General features: G+C 46.0%; 1 protein-coding gene across 1 annotated transcript in view; it reads right to left on the reverse strand.

Annotated features, from left to right (window-relative positions):
* Pskh1 (protein serine kinase H1) overlaps window positions 1-23,175 on the reverse strand; it is a 32,769-nt gene extending 9,594 nt beyond the window's left edge. The window contains exons 1-2 of the mRNA XM_005076309.4: window positions 23,038-23,175; window positions 10,902-11,928 (exon numbers count right to left, since the gene is read on the reverse strand). Coding sequence (XP_005076366.1) covers window positions 10,902-11,858 — 957 coding nt within the window. The 5' untranslated portion in view covers window positions 11,859-11,928; window positions 23,038-23,175. The remainder of the gene's footprint in view (window positions 1-10,901; window positions 11,929-23,037) is intronic.
* Between the last annotated feature and the right edge of the window lie 478 nt (window positions 23,176-23,653).

A 23,653-nucleotide genomic window follows, 5' to 3' on the forward strand; every position in this document is an offset into this window, starting at 1 on the left:
GGGCCTCTGAGGGTTCAAAGTGGAAATGACAGAGATGAAAGGAAGCTCTAGCCAAGGCTAACAAGTTGAAGTGTTTGGAGCAAGGTCTTTCTGTAGGAGGGGCTAAATGCAGCACTGTAAGGAACGGCAGCTGCTTCTGTCGTCTCTGGAGAGTGTGTAGCCAGGGCAGCAGCTACAGAAGAATGCCTAAAGGATTAGACTCTGGAGCCTGCAGCCCAAGAGGTAGCACATGACAGGCTCTGCTCATCTTCCTTTGGAGCCTGCCTCCTGCCCCATCACAGAAAGAACAGCCCTTACCTCCCTAAAGGATGAGAATCCACTGCCCATACCCAGTGGTCCAAACAAGGCCACCTTTCAGTGACATATGTTGCTAGGTATTAAGGAAGGCCTGTCTAGGAGTGACAGCAATATAGTTTGTTTATGTCTAATGCATACACAGTGGTCAACACTGAGGTCCAGTCCAATGTGGCCCAGATCACTTGAAATAGACTGAGTCACACTGGGTGGTAGTGGTTCATGCCTTTAATTCCTGCGCTTGGGAGGCAGAGGCAGGAGGACCAATAAAGCAAAAGATTCATCTCTTCATTGTCCCTGCCATCTCATGTTGTCCAAGTACTGGTCCTGAGCCAAGTCCCAGTATCCCTTATTTATATCTTCTTGTGATGGAAGTTATAGATTTGGGAAAACCATCATATAACCCTGACTGCCAGAGCTATGAGAAAAAGAATCGAGGAAGAGTGAGGTGAGGAGAGAGTCAGGGAAGAGCTGACTTTGGGAACTATCTTATTACAGGGTGATCAGAATTAAATGGTGTATGGTGTTAGTCTAACTCATGGCTCCTCAAGAACCCTTGGCCCCAAGTAGAAGGATGGTTGGGCTATAGCGCAGAGACCCATCCCTGGGAGACCACCTCCCACCATCCCATTTTTCCCAGACAGAACCAGGGTGGGTTTCTTCTCCCACCAACTCTGTCACCTGCTCAGAGGCACCTATTCTCCTGAATAAGGCTATGTGAGCCTCTGCCCAAGCCCACCTGTTCCTGGTGTAGTCACCCAGGCTCACCCACAGCTCAGAATGCCCAAGTGGAGGAGGATGGCAAGTCAGGCTTCTAAATTCGAAAGACAGCAGAACTGCTGATGGCACCATCATTCTGCCATCAATCCTCCAAGAGCCTCTTCATACATCCTGCCTCTAGGAATAGAACCCTTGACAAAGGCAATGACATCAGGCTAAGGACTGTCACATTTCTTGTCAAGTGAAACACAGCAGCTCTGAGTGAGAGAACCCCAACTATACTTAAGTATGACTCTACAGATGACTCACATCCTGTGTTCACTCCTTTAAAACAGCTCCTCCAACTGCCTGAGGTCCCGTATTATAGGAAGTTCACCTCTTGGGGTGGCTTTGTGTCTTCAGTCTTCTCTCACTGTCACACAGGCCTTCCTTGCCCCCAGTAACTTGTCCCCATCACTTCCAAACTGCCTCTATCCCAGCACCTCTAACAGGGTGAACGTCAGAATGCTCTTCGTCATATTAACCATCTGCATGCACTTCCCCTTCTTTCAGTGTTCTGTATTTGCCCTAAGTGAGGAGCACATTCGCTCCTGACAGTCTGTGAACCCTGTCTGTGTCCACAGGCAGCTCTGCCAGCAGTCTCCGAAGCACACCACCAGCAAGGTCTCTGCTTCATCGTGCCTAACAGTTGCATTTGGGACCTTTCCCAAGGCATCACAGTGACTACTATCCTTCCCCTAGGAGAAACCACAACACTGCTTCTAGTCATCACTTACAAATACTCCACTTCAGCCCAGCAAATGTTGAGTGCACTATGGTACACTAAACCAGGGCTGTTGGGAATGTTTGTGTTGACACACATAGTATCCTCTAGGAACTCACAGGTCAAGCAAGGACCCGTGTGTCCACACACAACATTCAAGGAAGCACTGAAACAGGCACTAGCAACATGCTGAGGCATGTGTTGCAAGGAAAGCAGACTATAGTCCCTGAAGCCAAGATGGCTTACATTCCAATCCTAGGCTTGCTTCCCTTTAGTTGTGAAACTACTGGTAAAAGTTACTTAACCACACTAGCCTCGATTTCCCTATGTGTAAAATGAGTAGAGACTGGAGATGCTAGATGTAGCACACCCAGCTCAATACCTTGCATCTGGCAGGCTCTACACAATGACAGTGGTCAGCATTATTCCTAAAGAAAAGGGTTTCTGGTGGTGGCGCACGCCTTTAATCCCAGCACTCGGGAGGCAGAGGCAGGCAGATCTCTGTGAGTTCGAGGCCAGGCTGGACCGACAGCCTCCAAAACAATACAGAGAAACCCTGTCTCGTAAAACCAAAAAGAAAAGAAAAGGGTTTCTCTGTGTAGCTCTGACTTGTCCTGAACTCCCCTTGTAGACCAGGTGGCCTCAAACTCACAGAGATTGCCTGCCTCTACCTCCCAAGTGCTGGGATTAAAGGCATGTACCACCACCATCCAGTTAAGAAAGCAATCTGAATTGAACCTTTCATAGCTGATAAATTTCCAAGGTTTTTTTGTTTTGTTTTGTTTTGGTTTTGGTTTTTCGAGACAGGGTTTCTCTGTATTGTTTTTTGGACCATGTCCTGGAACTCGCTTGGTAGACCAGGCTGGTCTCAAACTCACAGAGATCCGCCTGCCTCTGCCTCCCGAGTGCTGGGATTACAGGCGTGCGTCACCACTGCCCGGCTAAATTTCCAAGGTTAACACCAAGAATAAGTAGAACAGTTTGAGGAAAACCTTACTGTGCTGAGTGACTGAATCAAATGTCTGGGGCCTGTGGGATGTACAAGGGGTGCAGCCTGAGCCTGAAGTATCAAGTCAGGATCGTGGAACACCACTACCTCAGGGCCCAATCAGCTATATAGTGGCAGAGCTTCCATACTCTCTAGTCATAGAGGATGGTCCAGAAGTCTCTCTAGACCTGCCCTCAACACTGATGCTCCTCCTGTAGAGCTGGGCTTTAGTATCATTTTCCTAACCACGTGGAGCCTACTCTCTAGAATCCCTGATCTGTCTCAAATAGGCCCTCAGCCAGGCTGAGGTCATTCTAATAATATCCAATTAATTAGGCATTTTCTATAACACTTTCTGCTTCATTTGTCCTGTTAGGAAGCTGGGGGTCTTCTTAGTAGCACAGGGTGACAGCTAATACTTAACAATTATCTTAAAATTTCTCAGGGTCAAAACAATACAGAGAAACCTGTCTTGTAAAACTAAAAAAAAAATTTCTCAGAGTCCCCCAAAGATTACCAGCACCCCAGTCAGCAGGAAGTAGCCTAAAAAACTATGCCCACATTCTCAAAAAAATGGGTTATAAGATATTTATTATCATTTAAGGGGGGTTGGTTACAAATTGTTACTGGTCATAGTCAGAAAAAATACTAAACAAAAGAGCTAAATTCAAAGATCTCTTTCTAAAGGAAAAAAGGGAGATAGGATATAGAAATGATAGGATAAAAGGATAGACTACTGAATATACTTTAATCCAAAAAAAAAAAAACCACTGATAGCCTCGAAAACAATACAGAGAAACCCTGTCTTATAAAAACCAAAAAAAAAAAAAACACACACAAAAACCCAACCAGCTATTAATCTCAGAACATTTTACATTGCTATTGATACAAATTTAAAGTTATTCCTATTATGTCAATGTATGTTTCTACTCCTTTTTTTTTTTTTTTTTTTTTTTTTTGGTTTTCAAGACAGGGTTTCTCTGTATTGTTTTGGAGGCTGTCTTGGAACTTGCTCTGTAGACCAGGCTGGTCTCAAACTCACAGAGATCCGCCTGCCTCTGCCTCCCGAGTGCTGGGATTAAAGGCTTGCGCCACCAACACCCGGTGTATGTTTCTACTCTTGTTTGGAATATTGTGTTTGTGCAGTTCATTAAAAAAATATAATGTATAATCAAAAAACAGAGATTAATAGTCATCTATAATAGCCAAACTTGTAGTCATGTTAGATATGTTTTCAAGATCATACAGAGATATATTTCAGATAGGTAGCTAAACTTCAAACACTTCAAAGACTTACAGAATATGGCATTTAATATGTTTAAAAACCTAAGCTTTTTTTCATGACAGCAAGACACATTTGCTCTTGGAAGCACCTATTTTTTTTTTTTTTTGGTTTTTCCAGACAGGGTTTCTCTGTGGCTTTGGAGGCTGTCCTGGAACTCACTTTGTAGACCAGGCTGGCCTCGAACTCACAGAGATCCGCCTGCCTCTGCCTCCCAAGTGCTGGGATGGAAGCACCTATTTACTTCAAAGAAGATGATGGGCATCAAAGAAACTCCATATGGAGTTTACTCTTTTTGTGGTAAAAGTTAGCCAGTGGGCAAAGAAACTGCTCTTTTCTCAATTGCTGACAGTTACTGTCCAAACTGAACCAGCAGGACACTGCCAAACTTTGCCAAGACAAGGTAGGGAAGTCCTTCAAAATTTCCTGTTTCTCAAAAATGTCTGTCAAATAAACTAGGCCTGTAGGCCAAAGTTGGATGGTCCAACATTTCAGAGGAACCTGGAGTGACTGTGCAGGTGGCCTGATGTCCCTGTCATTAGGTAAAATTCACCTTCTGGGGTCTTTGATAGAGTTGGAAGACTAGATTGTTAAAATTATAGTTTGCTTTAATTATAATAAAAAGGTACATTAGATGTCAAACTTTACAGATTAAAATAGATAATACAATATTTTTTCTAATTTTGCCAAATACAAATAGACTTGATATTGTAACCATAATTCTTCCTTGATAACTTTTTGTTGTATATAATTTTACTGTGTTAAAGTTAGAACCTTCCTTTCAATTAGACAAAAAAGGGGAAATGCTGTGGAATAATTCTTCTGTACACTGTGTGAATATATGTTGCTGTGATTGGTTTAATAAAAAAGCTAACTGAGCCGGGCGTTGGTGGCGCACGCCTTTAATCCCAGCACTCAGGAGGCAGAGGCAGGCGGATCTCTGTGAGTTCGAGGCCAGCCTGGTCTACAGAGTGAGTTCAGGGACAGCCTCCAAAGCCACAGAGAAACCCTGTCTCGAAAAACCAAACAAAATAAATAAATAAATAAATAAATAAATAAATAAATAAAAAAAGCTAACTGAACAGTGGCTGGCTGAACAGGATACAATTAGGTGGGAAGTCAAACTGAGAATGATGGGATAAGTAAGGGCAGAGTCAGAGAGGACTTGCTGGCAGATGCAGAGAGAGCAGGAGATGAACGTGCCACGTTAATACAGGTACTGCCATGTGGCAGAGTGAAAATAAGGAATACAGGTTAACGTAATATAAGTGCTAGTTAGTAATAAGCTTGAACTATTGACCGAGCATTTACAATTAATAAAAGCTTCAGTGTGTTTATTTGACAGCTGCTACAAGACAGAAAAACTCCACCTATAAACCAGCCCCTAGCCTCTGCTCCACACTCTTTCGCATAATCTCCTATTTCACCCTAGAGCTCAGTCAGTCGGGTTCCCTTTTCTGAGTCTACCTCCTGCAGGAGCCTTCTGTTGGTTGTGTGGACAAACCCTGCAAGAATACGGACACCAGACAGAGTTTGGTGAATAGGAAAACACTACCGAGAGGAGAGAGAATACAGGAAAGGCATCCTAGACAGGCACCAGTGATTTACTCTACAGTGAGGAAATACCTTTTGCCACACCTTGCTGAGCTCACAGTGGGAAGTCCTCCCTTCAGTAGCCAGGCAAGTTTCTCTGGTAGGCCTTGCTCTCCTAGCAGGCAGGAGGACAAATGTGAGTCACACAGCACGATAGAAGACAGCTGGTGTGAGAGGGCAAGGCCCAGCCACCTGACCTGAGCCACAGAGCACGTGTTCTAGACTGTCCACATCAATGACTCTATGCCAAGCCTGAGGGTCAGGTGCCTGCCAAAAAGGATTCAGTCTGCTGCCATTTCCTGTCCTAATGCTCTCTCCTTCAGCAACTTCCAGCTCCACAGAGATGGGTACAGACTTTTAGGTCTATTATATTTTTTCCAGATAGACTTGGTAGGCAGTGACCAGCAAGGCAAAAAAATAACTGGTCTCCAGCACAGAGAACTACCTCCCCCAGGCAACACCCAGACAAATCACTTCAAAACTTTCCAGAAAGGGTAGGTAGGTAGAGCTGTTTGGGTTTAACCAAGCTCCTGGTAGCAGAAAAAGATGACCAGGGTCTGCCAGGAATTTGACTCTGAACTGGGAACTAATGCATTCAACTCCAACTAGAGGTTAGTGGAGGCAAAAACTGGATACTGCCCAGCTCCTACACTCTCACTGAGGGCCCAGACTCATGGCTCTTGACTCCAGCAGAGCAGAACAGAGCAGAGAATCTCTTTCAATTCCAGTAGAAGCAGGAGGCCTGAGTTCATTCCCTACTCCACTCATTTGTTATCTCTCCATGCTTAGATAATCAATAGCTAGTTAGTGAGACTGTGCAAGCTCCAATTAAATAAACTGCTTGATCAACAATTACCAGAATAAGACATTGTTAGGTGTACCTACAGATTTTTCTTTGCACTTGAGAAACATGCTCTCTCTCCCTCCCTCCTCTAGCTAAACTCTATGCTGTCCTGCATCTGGAGGGACCCTCCAGAGTTTGGCACATACAAAGCTCAAAATAGAAACAGCCTTTCGGGCCGGGCGTTGGTGGCGCACGCCTTTAATCCCAGCACTCGGGAGGCAGAGGCAGGCGGATCTCTGTGAGTTCGAGACCAGCCTGGACTACCAAGCGAGTTCCAGGACAGCCTCCAAAGCCACAGAGAAACCCTGTCTCGAAAAACCAAAAAAAAAAAAAAAAAAAAAAAAGAAACAGCCTTTCGACTTTCAGTCATTCATGTTCTGTTTAAAGCTTCAGTTTCAGCTATAACCTAATGCAGTCCTTTAGCCTCCTATCAGGACCACAGGACTTTCTGAGTGTCTCTACAGGACTCTCTGGCTCATCTGTAGCATCCTACGCTGTTTTACTAAACAGTTCAGCACAAATAGATGAGAATCAATTTTTTAACCACATACCCATTCACTTAAAATTTACACAGGACAGGAGACCAGACATGAGCTTTTCCATGGTGTTGCTCACCTTGTGGAAGGTATCAGGTGCTCTATAGTAACCCTGTACTCCAGAGACCATATACTACAGGTGTCAGGGTAAACAGTTCTCATCCTCCTCTCATGAGTGGTGCAAACAGATACCCTCCTCAGTGCCTGTGACAGAGCTGCACCGAAGAGGAAGGCTTCTGTCCTTAAACCATTGCCACCTTTGAAACATAGGACCTGGAGGCCCTCCTAGAGAAGAGCAGCACCATTCCTGAGAAAGGGACATTCTTGACTACCCCTACAACAGGGATCCCAAGCCCTGAAACAAATGATATGAAACCCTTGGGTGACTGTTCTGAGCCAGAGGATGGGGATGAGAAAAGGCCAGGCCCAAATCCCCGGGAGGAAAGGTAGGTCACAGAAGACAGTTGCTCCCAGAGTCCCTTCCCTTCTGTGCAGGTTACAAAAGGCAGAAATGGCAGCTGGCAGTGGTGATGCACACCTATAACCCCAGAATCTGGGAGGAGGAGGCAGGAAGACTAGCAGTTCAAGGCCATCCTTGGTTACATAGAACTTCAGGTCAGTCTGGGCTACGTGAGACTCTCCTTCACAAAACAAAGCAAAGGGGCACTGAAATGTGCTCAGTAGATAAAGTATGGGCTGAGTTTGATTCCTAGAATCTACATAAAGGTGTAAAGAGACAACCTGCTCCACAAAGTTGTTCTCTGACCTCAACATACATGTTGTGGCATGCACATACCCACACCCACAGTATGCACACACAAAATAATAAAGCATTAAAAGGTAAAACATAAATCAAAATAAAATAACAAAAAGAGGCAAAGACAACAATAGCACCCTGGCAGCCCCAGCCCCGAGGGAAGCATTCTGGACTTTGGGGGAGGGGCCCTCAGTGTCAGGGCAGAGTCCTATGGTCCTGCAAAGCTCAGCCCATGTTCCTCACTAAGCGTGGCACATGCTGCCACAAGCTCACAGGTGTTCTCCAGCTTGCAGCACTTGCCGCTTACTGCCGTCAACCTCGCCTCCTACCCAGTCAGCATCCTTGTCACAGCAACCAGCAACACTAAAATCTGACAGTGTTTTGCAAGTATCAGAAGCATCCGTGAACCTAGATACACAAACTGGATGGGTTATTATTTGAATTTGGCACACAGGTTAGCATTTGTTGGCATATAAGTTACTATTTAAATATGTGAGCTAACGCCTTTAATCCCAGCACTCGGGAGGCAGAGGCAGGCGGATCTCTGTGAGTTCGAGACCAGCCTGGACTACCAAGCGAGTTCCAGGACAGCCTCCAAAGCCACAGAGAAACCCTGTCTCGAAAAACCAAAAAAAAAAAAAAAAAAAAAAATATGTGAGCTAAAGCTATAGTGGTGCATGCTTGTAATCCCAGCATTTAAGAAGCGGAGGAGGCAGGCCGGGCGTTGGTGACACACACCTTTTATTCCAGCACTTGGGAGGCAGAGGCAGGTGGATCTCTGTGAGTTCAGGGCCAGCCTGATCTACAAAGTGAGTTCCAGAACAGGCTCCAAAGCTACATGGAGAAACCCTGTCTCAAAAAAAAAAGAAAGAAAGAAAGAAAGAAAGGAAGGAAGGAAGGAAGGAACGAAGGAAGGAACGAAGGAACGAAGGAACGAAGGAACGAAGGAAGGAAGGAAGGAAGAAAAAGAAGCAGGAGGATTCAAAGATGAAGGTCAGCCTTGGCTATATATTGAGTATGAGGCTAGTCTGGGCCAAACTATGTCTCAAAACAAAGTAAATTAACTTCTAACATCTTTTTGTTTTGTTTTTGTTTTTTGTTTTTTTTTCGAGACAGGGTTTCTCTGTAGCTTTAGAGGCTATCCTGGAACTCGCTTTGTAGACCAGGCTGGTCTCGAATTTACAGAGATCCGCCTGCCTCTGCCACCAACGCCCGGCTTAACTTCTAACATCTTAAGATCAGAATGTTTTCTCTTTTTAAAAATCAAAATATGGCCGGGCGTTGGTGGCGCACGCCTTTAATCCCAGCACTCGGGAGGCAGAGGCAGACGGATCTCTGTGAGTTCGAGGCCAGCCTGATCTACACAGCGAGTTCCAGGACAGCCTCCAAAGCCACAGAGAAACTCTGTCTCAAAAAACCAAAAAAAAAAAAAAAAATCAAAATATGATGATAATGGGGTCCTTACTGTTGTCTGGCAAAACTGAATAAGAGCCGGGCGTTGGTGGCGCACGCCTTTAATCCCAGCACTCGGGAGGCACACACACACACACACACACACACACACACACACACACACACACACACACACACACACACACACACAAAACTAAATAAGAAACTGTTCCTGAGGCTAGAGAGATAGCTCAGAGGTTAAGATTAGCACTGGCTGCTCTTCCAAAGGTCCTGAGTTCAATTCCCAGCAACCACATGGTGGCTCACAACCATTTGTAATGAGATATGGTGTCCTCTTCTGGTGTGCAGGAATACATGCAGGCAGGACACTCAATATATAATAAGTCTAAAAAAAGAGAAAGAACAAAAAAAAAAACTGTTCCTGAGGATGGGGCATATTCATTCTAACTTATATGGTACCCAGTGGAACAGACACTGGAGAGATCATACCCATCCACCTCTGAGCTCACCTGTAGCTACCAGGTCTAGTCATAGCTCTCTACTGCCAGGGCCTGCATCTCTTTGCCTCTCTACTTGAGGACTTTATCCAGCACTTGTTAACATTCATGATAGGCAAGAAATATAAGGGATTTAATGACAAAATGAAATTCTAAAAATTTTTATTTGTTAATTATGAATGTGTGTGTGTGTGTGTGAAGGTATGTACACGTGAGTGTTGTTGCTCATGGACATGGATCCCTGGAGGTGGAATTATATTGGTGGTTGTAAGATGAGCAACATGGGTGTTGGGAACTGAACCCAGGGCCTCCACAAGAACAATACAGACTCTGAACCACTGGGCTATCTCTCCAGCCCCCACCTGCCTCCAAAATAAATCTTTAACTCATAGGGTAGAGTAGTTATACTTAAACACACACACTTGCTCTTCAGTATTCTGTGACACAATCCATACAATTATTCACAGAAAGTGGGACTAAGTTCCAGTATCCCACGGTGGTGGCCCACAGTGGCAGTTCACTTGTGTGTGTGGTGTCTGGGTGTACATGTGTCTGTGTGTATGTATAGGTTCTACACATGCACATATGATGAGACCAAAGGGTGATTTCCTTTATCATTCCCCACCCTAGTTTTTGAGACAGGGTCTCTCACTGAAGCTGGAACTCAGCAAGCTATCTGGCTAGTGGTATCCTCCCATCACTGGCTCCCCAGTACTCATAACAAGTTCATGTCACTGCATCCAACGCTTTTACATGGGCTCTGGGGATCAGAACCCCCGTCCTGTGCTTACATAGCAATCACATAACTGGCTGAGTCATCTCCCCAGTCACCGTCCACTTCCTTTGTTTAGTTTGAGACAGGGTCTCACTATACAGCACTAGCAGGCCTGGAACTAGATATGTAGACCAGACTGGCCAACCCATTTCTTCAAGTCCTCGTTCATCTCATTTACCTCTTTCTTGCGTCACTTGCCCTTGCCTTTACTTAGCCACCTCCCACATGAGCTCTCTGCTCCCAGGTCCTCACCTCAAGGTTTGCACTTAAGGGAATACAAACTAGGGTACTGAGCTAGTCTCTGTCATTTCTACACTGTCTGCCTGGCTCCCATGACCATTACCCTCAAAGCAGGAGCCTCTGATCAGGAGTTACAGGCTATACCTTCCCACCCAGTGGCCTCCCCAACATCCCTGGAACAGAAACAAGACAAACTCACCTCCCCCAAATAACTGTATTTGCCCCTGAGGATCTGCCGGTACAGCCGAGTGCGGTTGTCATCCTCAAAGGGCATGGTGCCACTGAGTAGGATGTAGGCAATGACACCCAGTGCCCACATATCCACCGAATTGGTGTAGGGTTTTCGAACCAGGACTTCAGGAGCAATGTATTCAGGTGTGCCACAGGTGGTCTTCATCAGGCAATCATCACCTTTCTTTCGGGCACTGGCCAAACCAAAGTCAGTGATGATGATCTTGGAGTCAGTGCCTGGGTGGTAGTAGAGGAGATTCTCGGGCTTGAGGTCTCGGTGTGTGATGCCCAGGGCATGCAGATACCGGACACCATCCAGTACCATTTGCAGCACTCTTGTGGCATCCCGCTCAGTGAAAGAACCTTTGGCAATAATCCGATCAAAGAGCTCACCACCAGTGGCCAGCTCCATCACCATATACACACGCTCCTGTGTCTCAAACACTTCCACCAGCTGAATGATGTTGGCATGGCGCACGCGGCGCAGCACTCGGAGCTCAGATTCACACACTTCCCGCCCTTCTCGGTACTTGGTCTCGATCATCTTGATAGCATATGGCTGTCGGGTTGTCCGGTGCTCCACGCGTACCACGCGACTAAAGCTGCCTCGGCCAATCAGGGCCTTGATATCATACTTAGCTGTTACACGTGGGTCAAACTTGGCCCTGTACTTGGCCACTCTGGCCCTGCGTGGTGGTTCTGAGGGAGGCTCTGTGTGGCCAGCAGTGGGAACACCAGGGTAGGGAGGTGCATATTGACTGGTAGCTGGGAACCCAGCTTTGAGAGGGCCAACACTGTCCACCTCTGTGATGAAGTGCTTGTATACATCATTCTTAGCGCCGCTGAAGGGCTCCACTTTCTTGACCAGATCCAACTGGATATCCTTGGGTGGCTCAGGAAGGACCTTGCTTGTCCCACAGCCCATCACGGACACGGGGGCATCCTCTCCAGCGAGGCTGGCAGGACCTGCTCTGCAGGCAGTGCCCCGTCTACACCTATGCAAACAGAGAGGGTAAGTCAGTATAACCAGGGGATATCCTTGAAGGACAGCAGTCATTCTCCCTCTTCCTGTCTCCTTCATAAACGCAGTCTAATTAAAAATGAGGTCAGACATGGTGGTGCATATCTATAATTCTAGACTCTGGAGGCAAAGGTAGGAAGATTAAGCGAGTTTGGTCTACAAAGCAACTTCTGAGCCATCCAACACTACATAATTAGACTCTGTCTCAAAAACAAACTTAAGGAGGACAGGGACAGAGTCAGGCAGTGGTGGCCCTCACCTTTAATCCCAGCACTCAGGAGACAGACACAGGCAATCTCTGTGAGTTCAAGGTCACTCTGGTCTATAGAGCTAGTTCCAGGACAGCCAGAACTGTCACACAGAGAAACCCTGTCTCAAAAGACAAACAAAAGAAGAAGGGATGGAAAGATAGCTCAGCAGTTTAAGAACACCAGCTGCTCTTCCAGAGGACCTAAGTTCAATTCTTGGCACTCATATGGCATCTCACAATATTTTGTAACACCCAACTCCAGATCTGATGTCCCCTTCCAGCTTCTAATGGCACCAGGCACATACATGGTACATAGACATACATACAGGCAAACACCTGCACCCATAAAATTTTTAAAGAAAATGAAAATGAAAACATCAGACAGGGTACAGAAGGCAGGCATAGTAGAACTCACACTTGTGATTTCAAATTTTAGGAGATTGAGGCAAGAGGGTTATCTTAAGTTCAAGATCAGGCTAGTCTACACAGTGACTTCTGAGACAGGGAAGGTTACAAGAACAAAATAAAAACAATTCTGATCTCAGCTTCAGTGGAGAGTCTGGAAAAAAGACCAGGTCTGATCTCTATGGCCTTGACTTACATTTGCCTGGATCTCAGTCTCATGCTGTTTTTCAAGCCTAACAGGGGGCAAAAACATTCACCAGGCACATCTGATGGGTCCTTTATTTTCTCTTTAGTCTTTCTGACCTTTCTAGTTGAAGTATTTTTTTAAAGATTTACTTATTTATTACATATACAATTTTCTGCCTACACGACAGAAGAGGACACCAGATTGAATTGTAGATGGTTGTGAGCCACCATGTGGTTGCTGGGAATTGAACTCAGGACCCCTAGAAGAGCAGGCAGTGCTCTTAACCTCTGAGCCATCTCTCCAGCCCCTCTAGTTGAAGTCTTATATTTCCTAAATGTTAAAATCACTCCTCATAGCCAGGCGTTGGTTGCGCACACCTTTAATCCCAGCACTCGGGAGGCAGAGGCAGGTGGATCTCTGTGAGTTCGAGGCCAGCCTGGTCTACAGAGCGAGTTCCAGGACAGCCTCCAAAACAATACAGAGAAACTCTGTCTTGAAAAACAAAACAAAACAAAAAAATCACTCCTCATTATTCTGACTCATCTTTTCTGAAACAGGATGTAATAGTGTTGGAGACCTCTTCCAGCATAATCATCCATAAGAACTCAGAAGCTGTTTCTCCAAGGTCTCCATGGAGAGCTTCCCAGCCATTATCTTCCTATACAGGTGGACCCCCTGCAACAGCAAAACTACCTTGAATCTCTGTCTTTACTTCACTCTTTCCTGCATGGTTTTTATAGCCTTCCTTATGTACAATTTTCTCTTTGGCAGTTGAATGTCCTGTTCCATAGTCTCATATTTACCCAGTTTACCACTTGGCTAAAATCTATCCCAGTGAGCTTAAGACCAGAAATCTTGGCACAATGTCACTAGGTAGCTCCAAAACAAATTTGTGCTTCCAGAGACAGCAGGGACCTTGAGCTCAGACAGAACAGGTATGATGCTGGCTGTACATCACAGTACCTTGTTCACCCACACCACCTTTTTGAGACAGGGCCTGTGTACCCTGGCTGACCTGGAACTCACTATGTAGAAATCTGATTGTCTCTGCCTTCTGCGTGGCCCTTCACATGTGCAAGTGCTGATGTTGCCCTACACATGTGCAAGTGCTGATGTTATTTTCTAATGCTTTGCAGACATCGTTACCTTTTTATCTACACTGACACTCTAAAGGCCCATGGACGGAAGACAGCTGGGAATTTCCTATTATGATATATATACTTGATAGTAAACAAACCAAGGGAAACATTTATTAAACACCTATTAGATACAGGCAGGAATAAAGGATGGAGGCATGTTCCAATATGTCTATTTTTAGTTTTTGTTTTTATTTATGGAGGAGGGATGTGCACTTGAGTGTAGGTGCCAGAAGAGGGTGTGAGATGCCTTGGTGCACCTAGTCCTAGGCAAAGGCTCTGGACAGTTCTGTATAAGCTGCAGTGCACATGAAGTCCGTGTGACTTTTACTGTGGATCATTGAATACAGAATTTGATATCTCAAGAGAGCTAGCTGGGGCTGCCCAGGAGTAGTGTAATATGTACTACTGAGGTACATATAAGGTCAGGACCGGTATGTACATCTCTTCATCACCTTGTGAGGTCAGAAACTAATCCAATCAAAGACAGCAGGAGACCCAGGTAGGCTTCACTGTGGCAATTAAAGAGTCACAGAAAACTCAGAGGCCCCCAAATTATAGTGAGTCAGGACTTGAACTCAAGGTGGGAAAGACAGGCCTAACAAAAGGCCAGGTTACAAATCCACTGCATATGGAGCTGGAGGCAAGCTCTGAAGTAGATAGAGCACCTGCCTAGCAGTCATGAGCTGATGTGACCCCAGGATGGTAAAAACAAACCAAAAAAGTTGGTGAGGTGACTCGGCTGGTAAACCGCTTACCATGTAAGCATGAAGACCAAAGTTGGATCCCCAGAATGCTCACCCTCAATCAAACAAACAAAACAGCCAGGCTTAGTATCCTGCACCTGTAATTCCAGTGCTAGGGCTGTCGAGGCAGGAAGATTTCTGAGGCTTGGTCACTAACTAGTTTGGCTGAACTGTTCTGCTTCAGGCCTGGTGAGAGTTCAGTGGCTAAACAGTGGCTAAAGGAGCTTGTCACCGAGCCTGATAGATAACCTGAGTTTCATTCTTGGAACCAACAGGATGGAAGAAAAAAAAAAAAACCAACCTGACTCTCAAAAGTTGTCTGCTAGCCAGGCAGTGGTGGCACACACCTTCAGTTCCAGCACTCAGGAGGCAGAGGCCGGCGGATCTCTGTGAGTTCAAGACCAGCCTGGTCTATAAGAGCTAATTCCAGGACAGCCTCCAAAGCCACAGAAAAACCCTGTCTTGAAACTACCAAAAAAAAAAAAAAAAAAGGTGGGTGTTGGTGGCGCATGCCTTTAAGCCCAGCACTTGGGAGGAAGAAGCAGGTAGTAAGCTAAAGGTCAGCCTGGTCTACAGAGTCAGTTGTTCCAGGACACCTAGGGATGTTACACAGACAAACCCTGTCTTGAAAAGCAAAAAAAACAAAAAACAAAAAACAAAAACAGAAACCTAACTTTTCACTTTAAACAAAGACCTAAAGTCAGTAGTAAAGCAGCCTATTTATTCCAATTAGAAACACTTCAAAGGCAGCTGCCGTCAGTCCTCTACCACCCCAAATACAGACTGAAATTGGAAAGGTGCTAGCTCTGACAGCTAGGGGACATAGGTAATGCAGGGAAAAGGGGCCAGTCAAAGAAACACACCCTGAGCAGGGCCAAAGAAACACACTTTGTCCCTGGAATCAGAGCCAGTGAAAGAAATGCACCCTGGCCCTAAAATTAGAGCCAAAAGCCTAAAAAGGACCAGAGAAAGAAACACACTTTGGCCCTGAAACCAGAGCCAAATTTGACCCTAACCCTGTGCAGAAAACTAGCCAATCCTTAAGCAGGAGCTCTAGCCAATCTGAGCTCAGCATTGAAATCTGACCAATCCCTACCCTGGAAGCCCTATATAAACCCTGTGTCCGTTCAGCTTGTGGCTGTTCTTGCTACCCGGCTGTCCTCTGCCTCTCTGGCAGAGGGCAGCCATTCTCTTGGATTCTTCCCGCCCAATAAACCCCTTTGATGAGCTTTGGGTGGAGACCTTCTTTTGTGCGGAGCAGAGACGACCCTGGGCAGGGCAGAGTGAGCAGGGCTGTAACACTTCTGCTGGCAAAACCTTCCCCTGGCAGAGCAGAGTTACACCCACTTTCCCAAGAGCAGAGCTGAACTGTGGCAACTTCGCCCAGGAAACCTTCTCCTGCCGCAGCAAAACTGCTATACTGGGCAAACATCTCCAGCTGGAAGACCCTGTCCTGCTGGTGTGGAGCTGATCCACTGGGAAGCCTTTCCCTGAGGCAGGGCTGTAAGCTGCTATGCTTACTGTGGCCTGTGGTAGTCCTTGGCTCCCGAGCTTCAGGATACCTTTCCACCTGAGCTGTGTAACACTCAGCATTCTGTGACACTCCAGAGTACCAGAATACCTGTCCCATCCCGATCTGCCCGAAATGTCTCCAGGTAATGCCCTCCAGATGACCACAGCAGCAGCACACTCCAATCACACCTGTTTTGTTTTTGTTTTTTGAGACAGGTTCTCACTACGTAGCCCTGACTAACCTGAACAATGTAGACCAGCCTGGCTTCAAACTCATAGAAAGTCACCTGTTTCTGCCTCTGAATGCTTAGCTCCAATCACATCTGCTAACTTCTCAAAGTGGTGAAGTGAAAATGAAGACATAGGGAAAATGGCAGTGGCTGGCAAAAACTAGGGAAGAACTTATTCCTTGAGCTTTCTTAATGTATGTACCCAACTTAGCCAGCCTGGGTACTGGAATAGACAGGATGAGTGAGAAAGCAGCCTCAGGAAAGAGACTCTCCTGCGGTCATGTTACACCAGGTCACAAAGCTAATACAGAAATTACCTGAGTCTTCAGGGTCTGCTCTACGGCTTCAGATCCTAGACTGATACAAACCAGTCCTCTGGGAAAGCCCAAGCATGCTGGACAGTGCCAGAGGGAGTGAGCACTTGTTACCACTGTCTTCCCTGACACTACAGAAATGACCAGCCAAGAGAGGCAGGGAGACTCAAATAGCAGTGGCCAAGCATGGACTCCCGTCTCCTGGTTCTCCATCCAAGAATCTTTCCATCACACAGTAAAGATTTTAGAAGTATCTAGGCCCGGCAGAGCGTGAACTGCTTCCTCACTTCACTGAAGTGGTGAGTCAACACACCTCTGCTGAGCCCTGTTCTGTCATGCCACTCACAGCTTTATTCTATTTTTCCTCTTTTAGTCTTGCTATGCAACCCTAATTGACCTTGAACTCAATATGTAACCTGGGCTGGCCTCTAATTTGCAATAATCCTCCTGCCTAAACTCCTGAACTCTGAGATTACAGGCGTGTGCCACTCAGCCTGGCTCCCCAGCTCTACTCTAGGCTGCCTGTTATTACACTACGGTCAGCTCCTACATGAGGGCTTGTTTCTTGGCTTCCCAGGACACCTTCGGTACCTAGCAAAGTGCTGAGTTCAGACAGCAGTCACTGTGTAAGCAAAACGGGGTCCATTTGGATTCCTATATGCTGAGAGAAACAATGAAAGATTCTAAGGTTGGTTTTTTTGTTTGTTTGTTTTGCTTTGTTTTGTTTTTCCGAGACAGGGTTTCTCTGTATTGCTTTGGTGGCTGTCCTGGAACTCGCTCTGCAGACCAGGCTCGCCTGCAACTCACAGAGATCTGACTGCCTCTGCTTCCCGAGTGCTGGGATTAAAGGTGTGCGCCACTAACACATGGCATTCTGAAGTATTTTCAAGAAGCAGAAAGCAACCACAATGGTGGCTCAACACCCTTCACAACAATGGCCTGCAATTCTTATCCACATGGTGGCTCACAACCACCCCTCACTCTAGTTCCAGGAAACTCTATGCTGTCTTCTGACCTCTACAGTCTGGCAGTGGTCGTGCATACCTCTGATCCCAGTGTTCAGGAGGCAGAAGCAGGAGGATCTCTGTGAGTTCAAGATCAGCCTGCTCTGAGCGAGTTCCAGAACAGCCTCCAAAGCTACAGAGAAACCCTGTCTCAGAAAAAGAAAAAAAAAAAAAAAACCAAGTGGGTCCTCTGGAAGAGCAGCCAGGGTTCTTAACCACTGAGCCATCTCTCTAGACCCTTTGGTTTTTTGCTTGTTTTTTTCAAGACGGGATTTTTCTGTGTAATACCTCTAGCTGTCTTGGAGCTAGATTTGTAGACAAGACATGCCTCAAACTCAGAGTTTTGCCTGCCTCTGTCTTCAGAGTGCTGGAATTAAAGGTATGTGCTGCCACAATTGTTACAATTTTTATTTACTCATTTATTTCTTGGGATGGCAGTCTATATTGCCCTTGCTGGTCTTAAATTCCTAAGCTCAAGCAATACCTCTGCCTCAGCCCCATGAGTAGTTGGCACCATAGTCATACATCGCCATGCCCAGCTATGGCTTCTTGTTAGAAAATAGTATCTTGGGACTCCACTTTTCAAGGACTACAGCTGAACACACTGTCCTACTTGGTAATAATTAGTAGACATCGACTCCATCTTGTCGAGAGTCAGACTTCCAAGGTTTCCTTTGTATCCCTCACTTTGTCATGATGCCCAAATCTAAGACATCCCACCATTAGAAATACAGATCTAGTAATTTCCCAAGTTCTCTTTTCCAACCTACAAATGTTTACTGACCTCCTGCTTTGGGCTAGACACTTTATTAGGACAGTGATGAAAAGAAGGCATAGTCTTTGCTCTCATGGAATTTATAGCCTGGATAATTCCTTAACACTTACCAGGCTGGACTCAAACTCAGAGATCTGCCTGCCTCTGCCTCTTAAGTGCTGGGATTAAAGGTGTATGTCACTAAACCCAGCTGACCATCATTCTTTTTTTTTTTTTTTGAGAGGGGGGTCCGAGACAGGGTTCCTCTATGATTAACAGTTCTGGAACTTGATCTGTAGCCCAGCTGGTCTTGAAATCATAGAGAGTCACCTGCTTCTGCCTCCTGTGTGTTGGGATTAAAGGCACGTGCCACCACCGCTGCCAGGCTCATTCTTATGATGTCCTGAAAGACCACTTCAGACTTGTATAGTTACTCGATAATTTCCTTACAGCAAATGAAAGCATCACCTTTTCATTACCTTAACTTCTAATAACCTGAAAATGCAAGATTGTATCAAAAAATTAGTTCGGTGATGACCTAGCCAATATAATACTAAGGTTTCTGGAAGAGAAGGATGTTTGGATAAGCCTCTTTCCAGCTCTCATTAATCAGGATTGCTTACCTCTTTCTAAGGCTTTACTTCTCAGATTTTCTCCATATGCCAAGACAGGCACAGAGATCGACACTCCTGGAGACAGTTGCTCTCAGCTACAGAGAAGTTTAGGGTTTCAGCTGCTTACAGCACAGTCCTATCATCACACATCTGCTTAAGTGCTGAGGAAGGTCAGAGCGGCTCATATAACAGGCTCACACTTACAAAGCTGAATAACAGGCCAAACCAAATTCTCACTCATTTAATATGACCTTGTGACTCTGACACAAGACCTCAGCATCTATTTGAAATTCCACAGGCACTTGGAGCTTCAAGGGCATTCTATTCCTAGTGCCCGGAAAATCAGAGATGTGAAACTACAGCCCAGTGTCACAGATAAACAAGTTTCCTGGAGGTTGCACTTTCTCTGGCTCACTTGTACAATTTAAGCACAGGATTACAATTAGACCTAGAGAACTTGCTTACTCAGCAAACTCATCCTTTAGTGAGTTAGATCCCAAAGACCTAGGGAGTGGTCAACAGCATCTCTCTGATTCCTCAAAGTGACCTTGAAGAAACCACAAAACACAAGGTAGTTTCCTACACACAGCTCAACATGAAGAACAATTTTAAAGATGACATTTTTCTGGGCCTGGTGGGAAAGGTCCATAATCTAAGCTGAGGCAGGAAAATTCCAAGATCTGTCTTAGCCTCAGAGTGAGTTCAAGACCAGCCTCAGCAATTTAGTAAAACCCCATCTCAAAATCAAAAGCGAAAAAGAGGGCTGGGGTTATAATTCACTGCTAGAGGTCTTGACTAGGTCCAACACTTAGTAGTAAGGAAAAACAAAACAAAAACATCAACTACAGTGGGGCTGCCAAGAGAGTTCAGTGGGAAAAGGCTCCTGATGCCAACATTGAAAACCTGAATTCCATCCTAGAACCAGCATGTGGAGAGAACAAACTCACCTACACACACTCTCTCACTAAAAAAAGATAAACACAGAAAGGTGAAATTTGTAGCTCAGTAGTTTAGTAATACAGTGCATAATTGACATATATTTTATTAGTATGCATTGGGCCCTGGGTTAGATACTGTTAGCATTTAGCCATTTGTACTGTCCTGCCTTTGGAGTTCTGACAAAATACGCCCTCAGCTGCTGCCACTAAGAGCACCACCTGTGCCTATTCAATATGTTCCCTTTTAAAAGGGCCCCGCCCACCTCCCACCCTCCTTTCTCTCCCTCTGTCTTTCTGTTCCTTCCTCCTCCCTGTCACTGCCTCTCTTTCCTCTTTCCCATCCCCAGAGGCTGGTCTCCCTCCTCCCCTTCCCCCATTTTACGATATTTTTCCCTTAATAAAAACCCCTCAGCTTGAACTCTGTTGCATGGTGTCTTTCTCAAGCTGCTTTTTAAAATTACAACATATACCCAACACTGGAAGAAAACAAAAGATGAACGACACTATGGACATTAGTAAACTTGCTTCCGTTTAGAAAATTTCAAGTGTACTAAGCATTTCATACATACTATCTCACCCATCTGCAATCTAATGAGTTATAATAAAGTAAACATGACTCTGCTACTTGGGATCTGGTCAAACAGAACTCAAAGACTCAGGATCCTAAAAAGCCAGTAATTGGCCCTCTATCGGTGACACACACCTTTAATCCCAGCATTTAGGAGGCAGAGACAGGCAGATCTCTGTGAATTTGAGGCCAGTCTGGTCTACAGAGTGAATTCCAGGACAGCCGGAGCTACACAAAGAAATGGGGGGCCCCCCCTCACAGTAATCTAATTAAAGTCTTTCAATGTCTTTCCAAGGTATGAGCAATGAATCCATAGCAATAGTCTACAAGGCCAGTAGCTTCCTGAGGCAATAACAAAATCTTCATCCAAGAAGTACAGTAATGTCATTAGCTTTGCCTCTTTTTCATTTGCTTTTCAAGACAGGATCTCACTCTGTAGCCCAAGATGGTCTGGGGAACTCATTATATAAGCAAGACTGACCTCAGACTCACAGCAATCCTCCTGCCTCAGCCTCCACAGTGCTGGGATTACAGATGTGTCCCATCATACCTGCTTTTATTGTTTTTCAAAATACAGATTTCTGAACTGGGAATACAGCTCAGTTGGTACATTACAAAACACCCTGGGATCAATCGCCATACAAGGCGAGGAAGACTTAAAAACGATTTTTAAAATACAAGTTTCTATCTCATATCTTGTTTTGGTTTTGTTTTGTGAGACAGGGTCTCTCTGGCTGACTTGGTACTCAACATACAGTCTATCTAGTATAGCCTCATATCCATAATCCTCCTTCAGTTTCCCAAACTGGGGTTACAGCATTTGAGCTACCACCCAACTTCTGAAATCAAACTGTAAGCTGACCATGTAGCTTACCATCATTTAAATTATAAGAGGTCAGGTCCCAAGTTCAATCTCCGTCGTCCACAACAAAAAGTAGAGTGAAAAAATTTCCCCCCAGGGAGAGCCTCTGGAACTCCTATCAGACTGTCTTTCTCAACTTTTGGACATCCTGGAGTGCAGTGATCATAGGATTGCACCACCATACCAGGGCATCGGGATATTTTGTTTTTGAGACAGGCTCTTATGGCCCTAAACATATGCATAGCCTAGGCTGGCCTACCTCTGTCTCATAAAAGTCAGGATTACAAGTGTATTTACCTTTTTTTTTTTTTTTTTTTTGAGACAGGGATTCTCTGTGTAACAGCCCTGGATGTCCTGAAATTCATTCTGTAGACCATGCTGGCCTTGAAATCACTGGGAACCGCCTGCCTCTGCCTCTCCAGTGCTGGGATTAAAAATGTGCACCACCACCGCCTGCCCGTATCCCATTTCTACTAAAACTCTTGAATTTGTATCTTGAAAAATTACTCCAAGAGAATTTTAGATCATTAAGGTTGAAGACTTGCACTTGTCTTAAAAATTAAAGTGTCTGGGTTTTGGGGGGGCAGACAAAAAAAAAAAGATGAAGAGGATGCAGTACCTATCACACACATAGGTGTTTGCTGTGACTACCTCAGATGCTGGCTATCACAGATGCTCTATACTATGGCTTAATCTGTATCCATTCAAAAGTCAGTGTTGTAATAGCTTCTACCAAACACTACTGCCCTGTGAAAACAAGGGAGAGTTTTCCAAGGAAAGACATCGCTGATAGATTTTAAAGGACACATGTAAGTTTCCTATACTGGTGGGGGAGGGTGGAATGAAAGAAGTTTCACAAACCGAGAAAGCAGCTTATCTAAACCTCGAGGGTAAGAAACCATGGGCTAACAGGAGGCTCACGTGCCTCAACAATACACTACATAAACCCAGTACAGTGCCCAGAAGTTGACTGTAGGGCTAGGCCTCATCAAATTTTGAAGAACTCTAAATGCCGCAGGTTACAATGTTTAGTTTTCCCCTGCAATGACTAGGAAGGCAGTTTTAACTAGTGATTTTTAGGTGGGGCTGATCACTGCAGCAGCTTCACAGAGGACTGAGCGGGGATGGGGCTCTCCTTGTAAGTATGACAGGTCTGCCGTGCAAGCGACCCAGCTGGACTCTGGTCTTTTTCCAGCCAGTACACGGAAGCGATCGGTGGCCCCCGCAGGACCCTGACGTTTACTCGCAAAGGGAGGGTGTGGAGTAGGCGCCGCACACAAGGTTAGATCAATCTGACCCGCGCTGGACGCGGGACGGCTGAGCAGCAGACAGGGCAGCTGACCAAGTCCATCGGGCCCAACGCCGCAGCAGGTTTGGAGGCCATGCCAAGCGACCGTGGGTAGCCACGGCCCGGCCTGCTCCCCAGTCCGAAGGCCCCAGTGCACAGGGGCCGAGGGCTAGGAGCTGCACTGCGGCGGCCCGGCAGCGCCAAGCCCACGCCGCGGCCGAGCTCGCCAGCCCCTCACGCCGGTCAGGCCGAAGCCCCGAGCCGGAAGGCCTCACCTCGCGCGGGCGGCGAGCTCTTCGGAGTCTCGGCGGCTCAGCCCACCGTCTCCCGGCCCAGGCCACGGACGCCGCCGCCATCCTCTCGCGTCAGCGTCGTGGCGTCATTACTGCGCGCGCCTGACGCCAAAACAAACTTGGGCGGCCTACAGGGAGGGACCCAGGCGGACCCTCTGGGCAGTGTACGCAGGGGCCTGCCAATCAACGTCTTCCGGGCGGAGACCCGAGCGGAGGGGTGGGTCCATTTGTGGCTCGAAGCCGCTAGGGAGCTAGCTGGCTGTGGGAGTGAAGTGTGCTGGGAAACAGAGAATCCGGGAGAAAATGTCAAGATGAAGGGGCTTTTGAAGGGCGAGGAGAGAACACAGCAAGCACAGAGGTTTCTCAAACTGCCTCTGGATCTCCGCAAATAACTGACTTAGATTTCATTACTTTAATCTATTTGTACTGTTTCTTTTGAAACTCGATCTAACTCTTTCACTGACTGGCCAGGAATACACACTGTGTAGTCCAAGCTGGACTTGAACTCTCGGAAATTCTCCTCCCTCGGCCTCCCAAAATGCTGGATTGCACGCTAGTCTTTAACTTTACTTTATGTGCATTGGAGTAAAGGTGTCAG

The sequence above is a fragment of the Mesocricetus auratus genome, unplaced genomic scaffold (assembly GCF_017639785.1).
Source record: "Mesocricetus auratus isolate SY011 unplaced genomic scaffold, BCM_Maur_2.0 Super-Scaffold_100062, whole genome shotgun sequence".
Lineage (NCBI taxonomy): Eukaryota > Metazoa > Chordata > Mammalia > Rodentia > Cricetidae > Mesocricetus > Mesocricetus auratus.